The sequence below is a fragment of the Oryza brachyantha genome, chromosome 2, assembly GCF_000231095.2.
Source record: "Oryza brachyantha chromosome 2, ObraRS2, whole genome shotgun sequence".
NCBI classification, from domain to species: domain Eukaryota; kingdom Viridiplantae; phylum Streptophyta; class Magnoliopsida; order Poales; family Poaceae; genus Oryza; species Oryza brachyantha.
In genome coordinates, this window is record NC_023164.2 from 14,026,611 (window position 1) to 14,038,093 (window position 11,483).

The following is an 11,483-nucleotide window of genomic DNA, read 5'->3' on the forward strand; positions in this document are numbered from 1 at the left end:
ATAAAGTTTTAAACAGCAGGCATCAGATCGTAGACGTACAATGAGCAAACAGTGTGTACCCTCCTTTGGCATCATTATTTATTAAATTTTACATTGCTCTTCTCATTTTGCGACAGAGTAGTCACCTTTAAGCATAAGCATGGGTCAGGATGTAGATACACAGAAAGACTTTCCAAAACAGTCAGAATGATTTAGATCAAACCAAAGGGGAAAAAAGGCTGCTACTTGGAGTGTTACAGATTGTGAAGTCCAATTCATGCATTATACACATCGCTTGTAGGAAACATCCAACTGCTTCCGGTGTCACTCTTTTCCTTCAGTACCGGCGGCCACCGCCAGTGGACAGGAGCACTTTGGTGGGTTTCTTGCCTTTCTTCCCGACTCCATTTGGTTTGTGCGTGTCCAGGCTGTTGTCTGCAGCTCTAGTGGAAGAAATGATGCTGGCAAAGGATAGTGCGGATGTTGCGGCAGGCCCTGCGTAGGAAACAGTTAGTTATGCCAGGATTTCACTAGAAAATGAACTCTGGTAAGTGCCAACGTCCAAAGGCACCATACCTTGTTCCCCCGTGCTTTCACTTTTGCCAGTCAAAACCCCAGTTTCAACTCTTAGAGGAGGCGAGTCTTGAGCAGATGCGAAGCCAAGCCGTGTAACATCGGAGAAAAGCTTTCTTTCACTGGCTGGTGGACTTGTCGACGGTCCAGGATTGTTTCCAAGAGCTTCAATGGAAAAGAAATACATGGTGAAGCAGGGAAACCGTACAGGGTTAAATATGCAAGGAACTGAAAGCACAACTGCAAACATTTAAATGCTTCAGAATTTAGACTAGTGATATTGTGATAGTAAGAAACACAAGTTTTGCCCCAACAGAAAGTTGAATATACAAATTTTGGGTATATTCATAAATGAGTATAAATTTACCTTCAAAGTCATCCAGAGAGAACATAAAATCGCCATGTGGCCCACTACTGTGGGAGAAGTTCAAATGTTCAAACCGCATTGCAGATGCCTGCGCAGCAGCAGCAACTTCGGCTTTCACTCTATCACGTTCTTCCTAAAGGAAACCAAGGACATGTAAATGACCAAAATAAACCTTACAAAAATAAGAGCGTTGACAAAATCCATTTTATGTACCTCCTGTCGCAGTTTAAATTTCATCCTAATTTATATGTATTGAAACATGCCCCTCAACTTGCAAAACAGTTCAAAGGAATCCTCAGGCGAAACAACACAGTTTTTGCTTGCAAACAGTGGTTTCAATTAAATTTACCTACATGGAAGCTGATTCAATTCCATATACTACAAATTCAGCCGACCTGTCACCCCCTATCCCAGAGTTAACTGTCCATATTGCTCAAATTTAATCAAAACCACCGTCTGCACACAAATATCGGATCTTTTCAGCCCGGGACGTATTTTGAACAATTTTAAAACTTGAGGAACATCTTTTAATTAAATGCTACAAGAGTCCAAGATGGAAATTAGACCAAGGCTTCAAATATGTTAATGAATATTTTTTCTCCATGTTTTACGTGTTGGCTTGTGTCTTCCAGCTATTGTACTGTGGAATACATACATGCGTATATGTCTTGGAACTGTTGGAAGAAATGCTTTTAAACCATGTGAGATAGACACTGGCCTAATAGCCATAGTAACTAGTACATCACACTCCAAGGCACTGTGTGCATCATAAGCAATGATGGACCCAAGAAACAGCAAATCAAGAACATTTAAATGTTACTAGGTGACTCCTTGAAAAGTGCCCCTCTCAAAAAAAAAAAAAAGAAAACCCTCCATGGGGATTGGCTTACTGCTGGCAAGTCTCAGAGTAGTGTCTTCTCGTGAAATACTAGAAACTAAAGAAATGTTGACCAAACAATAAATAACAGTTGACCAATAAATTTTCAAAAGTCAAGTAGTCATGATATAACTACTGATTGTGAAATGCTGAACAGACAATACACAGCAGTTCTAACCTTTTTGGCAGTTTGCTTTCTCTGTTTCCCTCGCTTCTTGATCTCATCCATGAATGGAGCTAATGAGCTCGGAGGCAGCATATCACCCAGGTCAATTTCACAAAACTGCGTAGTTCATACATGATGGAACATAAGAACAAGCTTGTAAGAGTAAAGATGAGGTATGCACAACTGGTTTACCTGGAATGTCGTTGTCAATGAGAAGTGGCTTAGATAACGATAGCGCTTCCTCGTAGTTTCAGATTGTGTTACAGTTTCTAGCTCCAAGATTTTTCCATGTATTCTGTGTGCAAGTAAGCTGGATAAGTGTCGATCAAACACCATAAGCAACAACCAGATCACCCCAAAAAACTCCAACCCAAATATAGCATCTCATGGACATAAAAGAAATACATCGCTTGAGCAATTTGAGTAAAACTGGTCATCAAGTCCAACTAAACAAATTATCTCCCTATGCATGTTTGGTGCAAAATCCAATTTTCCAGAATCATAGCAGGATGCAATATACCCAGTACTAGTACAATACACGAAATGCAATATCAATAAGAGCAAAGACTTTTAAAGTATAAACAACACTATATTACCTTGGTGGGAGCATATCAGAACTTCCATAATGGTTTATAAGGCATTTCATGTTTAGTGGATGAAGAATTAGGTGTTGGCCATCAGATACCTGCAAGAAGATTTGACACATCAAAACTCTGAGAATGCAAAACCATGTGCACAAGTTAAACAACCATAGTCAGACAAGCTTCAGACCTGGTAAAAATTATAAGTATCCTTCTCATTTGAATCTATGGGAGCCATGCATCTCTCTTCTATTTTAGATGGCATTCGTTTATTAAAGATTTTATTTGATTCAGGTGAAATAGATATATCTGAAACACCAGCAATAATGTCTTCATCAGATAGAGGGGATAGCTTGTGTTCACTGTTCTGGCGTGAGGGTCGGGTACTATTTAGGTTCCTTAATTTGGAACTGGTCCCAGGAGAGCAGCTCTCTTTTAGGGGTGGGCTGACACTATAATTTCTGTACTCGCTCCAATATTTCATCCGTTCTTCTAGCTGCTCCAAAGCAGTAGAAACATATGGAAGTTTCTCCAAGTCATCCACAAGACCTAAATCTGCCATATGCAACCAATTAATAAGATCTGATTTTGCCTCTCTAACAGAAAGTTCCACATCGGACGTCAAAATGAACTTGGAGAAAGCATTGCAATCATCTTCATCTATAGAAGGGCATTCATCAGTGAGGTTCTTAGTAGGAGTGAGTGAATTTTTTGAGCGGCTCAAAAGTGAGAATGTCACATTGTCACCAACATGAAAATGCTGAACTTGAGTAATATAGATCGTATACAACTCCTTTGCTGAGATCATCATGAAACACAGCGGGCACTTCTTCCAGCTGTCACCTTTGCAATCTTCTTTTCCCATAAGTAAATAGCGTAAAATGCATGGAAAGCAATATATGTGACCACAAGATGTTATCTGTGGGCACAACGGACTCTCCAAGCAAATAGGGCATTGCACCTCACAAGGGCTATAGTATCTTACACAAACAATATCTTCCCACGGGAGCATCTTATCTGGATCCATCAATTCCATCTGATAACTTCCAGTATCCAACACAACAAACTTAAAATTTGCTTGTAGGAACAAATCTTTGTTGTATGGTCTGATCTTCCTCTGTTTTCTTGAAGGATATGTCTTGGGGCCTCTAGGCTGCGGACGAGAAATTGGATCATAGTGGAAATTCAGCAGATGATTGGCATTCACAGACTGATTTTTTCTAGCAGTCACCTGAGTCCCATTGCCACTAGAATTTGTAGTGGATTGATCAATCTTCAGGGATTCCATCAATTCAGGTCTCTGAGGAGTTGCCTGGCCTGAGGTGCCATTACTGGCTGCTGAACAGGAACTCCCATGTTCGGAAGAGTGGCATTCAGAAAAATTGCCAACTTCTTGGGTATATGAATCATAATTCTCTTCTCCAGAGATTCTAAATCCAACTACCTAGACATATTTCAGATTCATAAAAAAATGAATGTAAGATTCATCAAAAATCAAGAGCAACATATACAAATGTTTGTGAAAAAAGGTGAAAGGACCATTTGATTTGAACTGTGTTATATAAACACTTTACCTTTTGGGAACTATCAACACATTCTCTGGTAGCTGGAACCATTGAGCCTGCAAAGTATGAGTTGCATTGTACGAATTACTTTCCAAATGGACATATTGGAAACTAGCAAGGCAACACTTCAATAATGTTACAAAAAAGGCACCAACCAATGGAACTTTTTTAATTAGAAAAGGGTACGATCAATGAGCATGTTCAAAGAAGACATTGTCAACACTCGACAGCAAATTTGAAAAGCATTTTTGAAGACAAATTGAGAAACACATGAACTAATCAAGAACACAATATGACTTCAAAGGGAACAGAACTTGGTTGAGAATGCAACACGCCATGTCGAATGGGACAGTATCTTCATGATCCCATTGTTATTTACACTATTTATATTAGATAGTATACGAATCACTAAATCCTCCTGAAAAATGATAATCCAAGATTGTTTTCTTTGAGATTCCCTCATTTTGGAGTATAGACAGTGGTAAGGCATCAATTGTCCAATATGGTAGTGCTCAAGTGCTCAAGCCTACCTGGGACCAAAATGCTCCTTACCAAAAAAATGCATAATCTACAGCCAAGTAATGAAACTAAATTCCATGAGAGGTAAACATTAATCCGCATCAGCAGCACTTGATAGTAACCAACCAGTTATGAGCTTAAAAACATCGATCCACATGAATCCACACAAGAATGTGTCCAATTGAATTACAATCAATCAATCCAAAGCTCACCGAAATTTGTAGCCCACAAACACGAATTAGCATAGAAACCACAGACCCAATTCTCAATTTATCAAACAAGTATTGAAGTTTCTACGCGAAGCTTGGGCTCAACTCTGCAATCTGCAGAGATAGACGAGACTAGCAAATCTTATTCCAACCTCACAGGAGCTCCACTCCCCCGATCAACCAAGCCAGTCCAGCTATCTAGATCTGCTAAGCTTATCGTTCAATCGACGTACACGTGGGAAGGGAGAGAGGGAGCGCGCGAAGCGAGAACTCACCGGAGCTCGCCCCGCTCCCGCCGGCGTCCCGTGGCGCGGAGCCGGGGGAGTGCGGCGAGACGGGACCCGCGGCAGGGGTAGGGGAGCGGCGGCCGCGGCGCGGTACGCTGTTGCCATGGCGGGGTCCGGGGCTAGGGTTGGAAGGGCGCGGCGCGAGCGGTTGGGATCCTCTGGTGGATTCGGGAGGGGAGATGGACATCAACTCGCTCGTGTTGCGCGGGGAAGGCTCGTCTGGTCGGCGGCGAGGTGGCGGCGGCGGCGGCGGCGAGGCGGTCACGGTGGCGCGGCGTTTATACGGTCGCGGGGGTGGTGGGGGAGGTAAGCTCACCGCTCACCCGTCTCACGAGGACGCTTGTGCGTGGACCCCGTCCACGAGAGCCCGCACACGTGGAGGGCTCTCGGTCCAGTGGGCCCCGTACGTAAGTGTGACTGGTCTTGGAGGGATTCGGTGGATCGGGTCCACGGGAACTTTGGGTTTGGAGAGGCTCGAGGAGGAGGCGAATATGCGGTTGAGTTCGGTGCTGGTGTCGCCGAACCGGTGCTGGTAGGTTCACGTGGCTACGATGCTGCCCACGTGAGGATGACGTGTGGGCCATACCACAGCTAATTTTATGGGCTGGGCCTTTGGTAGGCTGGAGCCAGTGGGTAATAGAAGACGCGTTAGGCTGTGGGCTTTTAGGAAATTCGGTCCGTCTTCAGAAAATTCAGTAAAAAAAGTATGCTCTCTTTTTCTTTTAGCCTCATCTTAGGCTCTTTCTTATATTTAACCCCATCTTTTCGCGTCTACTTAAAATAAATTTTAAATATTTTATCATAGCTTACTTTTTAGTTTTTATTTTTAATGGCTAATAACATATATATATAAGTTTCATAAATTATTTTATAGTTATAAAATGTTGTTTGGTTTTTTTCCTTGATAAACCAAACAATCACCTCCTTTTATCTTTTGTACAAGTTTGAGCAACGGATCAACTAATTCCAATCTTCAGATTGAACAGGAAAATGAGATAAATAAACAAGATAAGAGAAATAATCCCAGAGTTGAACAGCAGATAAACATTTATACGTCCCCTCGGATAATGATAATACACTCGGAAACTACGAAATTCAAGATCATCATCAGGATGCTAACAACCTTACCTTCTCCCTCCCCCCTAAAAATTGTACAGTAAGAACAAAGGCAACACCTCAAATCAATCACGGTTTCTGACGTAACGTCAGAACCGGTTTACAAAAGAATCGAATTTTGCCAATTAATCATCCTATGCCAATCTGTACATCCCCATAAAAATGTCACCTTTTCTTCTCTTTTTTTTTTTTCATCTCCTGCTTCTCTGTCACTGCTGTAAATTATTTCAACGCACTACAACCGTACAACGTAACGACGCTGGAATCCCCCTACTGGCGCTACAGCTATAGCTTGTCGGCGATCCGGCCGAGCGCGTCGGCGAGGCGGCCGAGCACGACGGCGAGGCTGGCCGCCTGGTCCCGCCGCTGCTCCCGGTCGAGGCGGCTGTTGGCGTTCTGCGCCTCCAGCTGCGCCGCCACCATCCGGCTGTTCCGGTCCAGGATCTCCACCAGCTTGCGCTGCAGCTCTCTGGAGCCTCCGCCGACATCACCGCCGCCGTCGTCTCCCTCGTCGTCGTCGGCTCGCCGCCGCTTCTGCCCGCCCTGCTGCGTCGGCGGCGTGTCTCTCGGTGCGGCTTGCTGCTCCGGCTGCTTGTCCTTCGACGTGCCTGCGAAAAAAAGTTGACCGTTTCTTTAGTCGTTAGTGTTACTCTACTTTCGTAGAAGATTATCTGCGTTCTTTTAGTTTGAGAAAAAAACAAAGATAAAAGATTATCTGATTATCCGATTGTTTGAAAGCTATTTAATAGTATAACGATAAAATTAATTAGTATTATTTTATAAAGATAAGATGATAGACCTATATATAAAAACTTTTTATAAAAAATATATCGTTTAATAATTCAAGAAGCATGCGCATAAAAACCGAGAAATAATCTAGCCTAAAACGCGGTCCTGTCTTTGATCATGCAACTAACCAAATTTTTATTCAACTCTCCCGCGCAACAAAATAGTTTTTTTTTAACTGTACTCATCCTGAGTTCGTGCTGCTAATAAAAACTGAGGATTTGCTCGTGGAAATAAACAAAACCAAGTAAACAGATTCGCTTGCTAGTAAGATGACATGACATCGACCAAGTACCACGACGCGTACGATGGAACGACAATTAATTCTGCAGGCATCATGATCTCCTCGGTACATTGCACATGATATTTTTCGTATTTGCAAAGAAATAGGTTACCGATCCAAACCACCTCCATTCATTTGTCAAAAGCATGGTAAGGACACAAGAGTTCATGCCTTTGGCTTCTTTCAGTGCTCATATTCAGGCAAGGCTACCGTTTCAGACAAGTTAGCTAAAGGCACCATTGTACTCTATTTGAAGCATACTGGATTGCTAACCCAGCTAATTAAAGGTGCTAATTTTCAAAAGCAGAGTTATATCAAACTGACCATTTTATTTGAAAATCACAAATTTGAAAGCCTAAAATGTGATGCAAGAAAGGAACCGATGGCCGTGTTCGATATCCAGGACTGGCAATACAGAGGAAAGTTTGAGGGACATGGTAACCACCGAATCAATTCAGTTCTGGTGGGTTGCCACTTCCATCACACCACAGGGTAAGTGAACTCCAGTTTTGGTTTCAATGGCCCCCACGACCATATATATATATATATAGCTCAATCAATTCATCATGCACAGAGTTTGCAAAAATGGCTGGGCAAAGATGTAATTTTTGTTGCCCCAAGCCACTAGTCCACACACAGAAGGAAAAAAAATACTAGATGGTTACTACTTGGTACTAGTTGGGCTAGTGGCTAACATGATATACAATCTAGGATAGTGAACAGTGCAAGTACTTATTGACAATTCGGATTTTCTTTTTGGTTTGGTCTTATTGTGTGGGTGGATTTGGATTTAAAATTTTCTAGGACAGTACATATATGATGTACAAATGTCCTTAAACATTTTCAAAAATTTCCACAGAAAATTACATGTAATTTGAAAGAATGATGGGACATCATCTCTTTAAGGGATCAAAAGGGTCTCCCATTCTAGGAAGTATGTGACAGTTTACTAAATCATTGCTGATAATTCTGAAATTTCATTGGTAAATGACATAGTGAAAGAGATGCATCAGTGCAATTTGCAGCTACCTCCTGCCGCCCAAACTAATAATCACAACACGCATCGCCTAATCTAAATCGCAAAACTTCGCCTTTTGTCTACGCACTACGATTATCAACTCAATGGAACAGTAACTTTCTCTGGTGGGTAATAACAATGTCAAATCTGAATGAAAATAGGGCAGCAAAAGGAGATAACTCGAGCAAAAAGGGAGATGTAAAAATGAAGTGAAATCCAGTTGATTACCTCCTTGCTCTGTTCTGTGCTGCCTTGATGCCTCGTGCTTCTCTGGAAAAGAAACCACGAGAAAAGCAACATGAATCAGTGAACCTGCCAAACGAGAGAACAAGCTCCTACCCGAATGGTACATCTCACGAACACAAATCAGAAACAAAGAGGACACCAGGCAAATTATTCAGAAACTCCCGAAAATTCAACCTGAGGACAATCAATTTGAGCACTGAAGACTCAAAATTTGCGGCAATTCAACTCATCAACGCAAAAGAGGACAGACTGAACATCTGTGCGACAGGAACTGGGAAGATTCCCACCTTTTTGCGTCCTATGAACAGCGTAAACACAGATTCGTCGTTCAAAAGCTATGTTTTTTGGCAATTTTTTTCCGTTTTACAGAAGGAAAGTGCTACGAATTCGAATTCATCCAGGAAGGGAGCAAGCGGGCAAGAACTCTGCTTTATCACCAAAAAGATTGCAATTTTGCCACCAAAAGGGAAGGAAAAAAAAAGTCAAAGGGCAGCTCACCGGATATCGGCAAGGCGATCACCGCTCGAGACGGCGCCTGTGCCGGCGCAGCTACGGCGGAGGCGGCGGTCACCACCGGCGCTTCCTCCTCTTCCTCCTCTTCGTCGTCCGAGAACAGCGACTCCTCGGCGGCGGGGCGGCCACTGTCGAACACCGTCTCCTCGGCCCGCGCCTTCTTCTCCTTCTCCGTCTCTTCCTCTTCCTCCGCGGGCGCGGCCTCCTCCTCCTCCTCCGCGGCATTACCGCCGGAGGGCGCGGCGGGGGCGACGAGGGCGCGTCCCCTGCCGTCGAGTATGTCGTACACCTCCCGGTCGAAGAACCCCGGGAGCCGCCGCTCCCGCCGCGCGTCGTTGCGCATGGCCCAGAACGACGGCTCCCGCGCCGCCGCCGACGCGCGCTCCCACTCCTTGATCTTCTTGTAGTCCCCCGCCAGGTTGCTCCACCGCTTCCGGCACTGCACGGCGCCCCTCTCCACGCCGTGCCGCCGGCAGTACTCCGCCACCGCGGCCCACTTGGGCTCCAGCGCCACCGCCTCCCCCGCGCCACCGCCGCCCGCCGACGCAGCCGCCGCAGCCGCAGCAGCCGCCGCGGCGGCGACGCGGCCCCTCCCGCCGCGCCCGCCTCCGCGCCCCTCCACCATGCGCTTCCCCTCGATCAGCACCAGTATCTCCTGCCGCGTCCACCTCGGCAGCCTCGGCGCGCGCCCGGACGGCGTCGCCGCCGCCGCAGCAGCAGCGGCGGCGGCGGCGGCCGTGCCGGCGGGTTCGCCGGCGTTGGACATGCGCGGGGGGCGGGGCAGGGCGGGCGGCGCGTGCTTTCTGTGGCGGAAGTTGACGTGACGGCGTGAGGCGGGTGGTGTAACGGAGAGCTAACGACGGCAGCAAGAGAGAGAGAGAGGGGGGGGGGGGAGAGGGGAGGAGCTAGCTAGGGAAGGGACGCGTGGGGGAGGAAGAAAGGAAGAAAGCAAAGAGAGGGGTAGGAAAGGAGGGAAGGAGGGAGGGAGGGAGGGAGGGGAGAGGGGTTGTGTCTTAAGACAAGGATTAGGATTTAGGAAGGGCTTGCTTAATTAGGCACTCTTTGTAGGTTGTAGGTTGTAATCTTGATTTCAAGCATCCAAGCCCAAAGCACCCAATCCATGTGCATATTTGAAATGGCCTTTTGTATTTTTTTTATAAACTTGATTTGATCAGGGATAATTGTACGAGTTATATGACGGTCTTTTTTTAAGGCGAGAGAAATTGAAATTTTCGTAATGTATTCTAAATTTTTCACAAAGGATTTCATATTTATTTTCAATTTATGAGTTTTTTTTAAAGGTAGGATTCTTTCTGAATGATCGACGAAAACGAATAAGTGGGCTATAGTGATGAACATAGTAAATAAAGCCATTCAAGTAAAAATATTTTATTTCGTGTCCTTACCCTTTTGTCTAAATGTTTGATGATAATATTGCTTAGGTGGTAAGCTAATAAGGAGTTTTTTGATTAGAAGGATTAGTAAGGGAGAGTCATGTCTATGGTTGAACAGCCATGAGCTCAGAACAACTGTAGGTATAACCGTGTAGGAATGGATGGCTTAATTAAGTGATCAACTTAGGATATTAATTGCTATAGTTGCAGTCTTAGCCACTTCCATAAGCTAGCCTAAAGAGATAAAAAAAAACATGTCATGAAGAGAGAGTTAGTTGGGGCTTAACAAGAGGAATCGGTGCTAAATACCAAATGCCCATGATGCCTCATATCTCCATGATGTAACAAGCAAAAGGTGTTTTGGGGTTTTGGAGAAACCTTTGGATAACAATGGTGGACATTGCAAGGAATGGTGCTGCCTTAAGGAGGTGGATTAATTTATTGTGTGATTAGGACTTGTGATTAGAGCACAACAATACCCTGCCGGGCTCCTACCGTCTCTGTCAATCTTTGTGATGGGATGAAAATTTTCCTTTTTCCTTTTTCACCAATGGTTTTTAATTTAGGACATTCGTATATCTTTTTAATTTAAAAACCTGACTAGAATTGACAGGACTATTTAATCTGTTGTGCACTAGACACGTGTCTACCGGAGGAGGAATTCTGGGAGAAACCGAGTGCTAAACCGTGTCATCAAGCCGAGGGATTAATAGCAAGTGATTACCACTAACCCTTCTTGAATTAGTGCTTAACCTTGCCCCTAATGGCTAAAGTTCACAAAAAAGACAACCACGTAAGGATGCTGCTACTAAGAGAATAAGATTCCACAGACTTAATTGTTCTTTTGTGATAAAAAAATTTTTTTTTAAAAGAGAACAACAATATATAGATATATGGAGCAAGCTAGTGTAGAACATCTATATATCTGCATAAATGCCATGGTGATGATGATGATATGGTTTTGCTCAAACTGTGTATAGGTGTACACCATATACATATATATG

At 44.1% G+C, this 11,483-nt stretch overlaps 2 protein-coding genes across 3 annotated transcripts; both read right to left on the reverse strand.

The window, feature by feature from the left end:
• LOC102705878 (RING finger protein 10) lies at window positions 1-5,372 on the reverse strand. Of its 2 annotated transcripts, XM_040520751.1 has the most exons (10): window positions 5,112-5,363; window positions 4,118-4,164; window positions 3,775-3,987; window positions 2,734-3,696; window positions 2,559-2,647; window positions 2,155-2,257; window positions 1,975-2,079; window positions 920-1,052; window positions 556-717; window positions 1-474 (listed from the first exon to the last, which is right to left on the reverse strand). In XM_040520751.1, exons 1-10 carry the CDS (start codon window positions 5,308-5,310, stop codon window positions 317-319), a joined length of 2,172 nt encoding a protein of 723 aa, XP_040376685.1. In that variant the 5' UTR covers window positions 5,311-5,363; the 3' UTR covers window positions 1-316. The 2 variants fall into 2 exon arrangements, with proteins under 2 accessions (XP_040376685.1, XP_040376684.1); XM_040520750.1 differs by having other exon boundaries at window positions 2,734-3,987; window positions 5,112-5,372.
• A 927-nt stretch (window positions 5,373-6,299) lies between these two features.
• On the reverse strand, window positions 6,300-9,941 carry LOC102699753 (trihelix transcription factor ASR3; the record flags this gene model as incomplete). The annotated part of the gene is given in 3 exon segments (XM_015833124.2): window positions 6,300-6,847; window positions 8,555-8,596; window positions 9,071-9,941. Coding segments are annotated over 3 exon segments (1,236 nt in total), but the record flags the coding sequence as incomplete, so codon positions are not given.
• Window positions 9,942-11,483: the final 1,542 nt, after the last annotated feature.

What these genes read in the sequence shown, in the direction of transcription:
- LOC102705878 (XM_040520750.1), bottom strand. Translation starts at nt 5,310, where the DNA reads ATGTCCATCTCCCCTCCCGAATCCACCAGAGGATCCCAACCGCTCGCG. An exon ending in CGGGAGCGGGGCGAGCTCCG is followed by an intron (nt 4,165 to 5,111) that starts GTGAGTTCTCGC and finishes CATACTTTGCAG; the next exon opens with GCTCAATGGTTCCAGCTACC. An exon ending in GTGTTGATAGTTCCCAAAAG is followed by an intron (nt 3,988 to 4,117) that starts GTAAAGTGTTTA and finishes AAATATGTCTAG; the next exon opens with GTAGTTGGATTTAGAATCTC.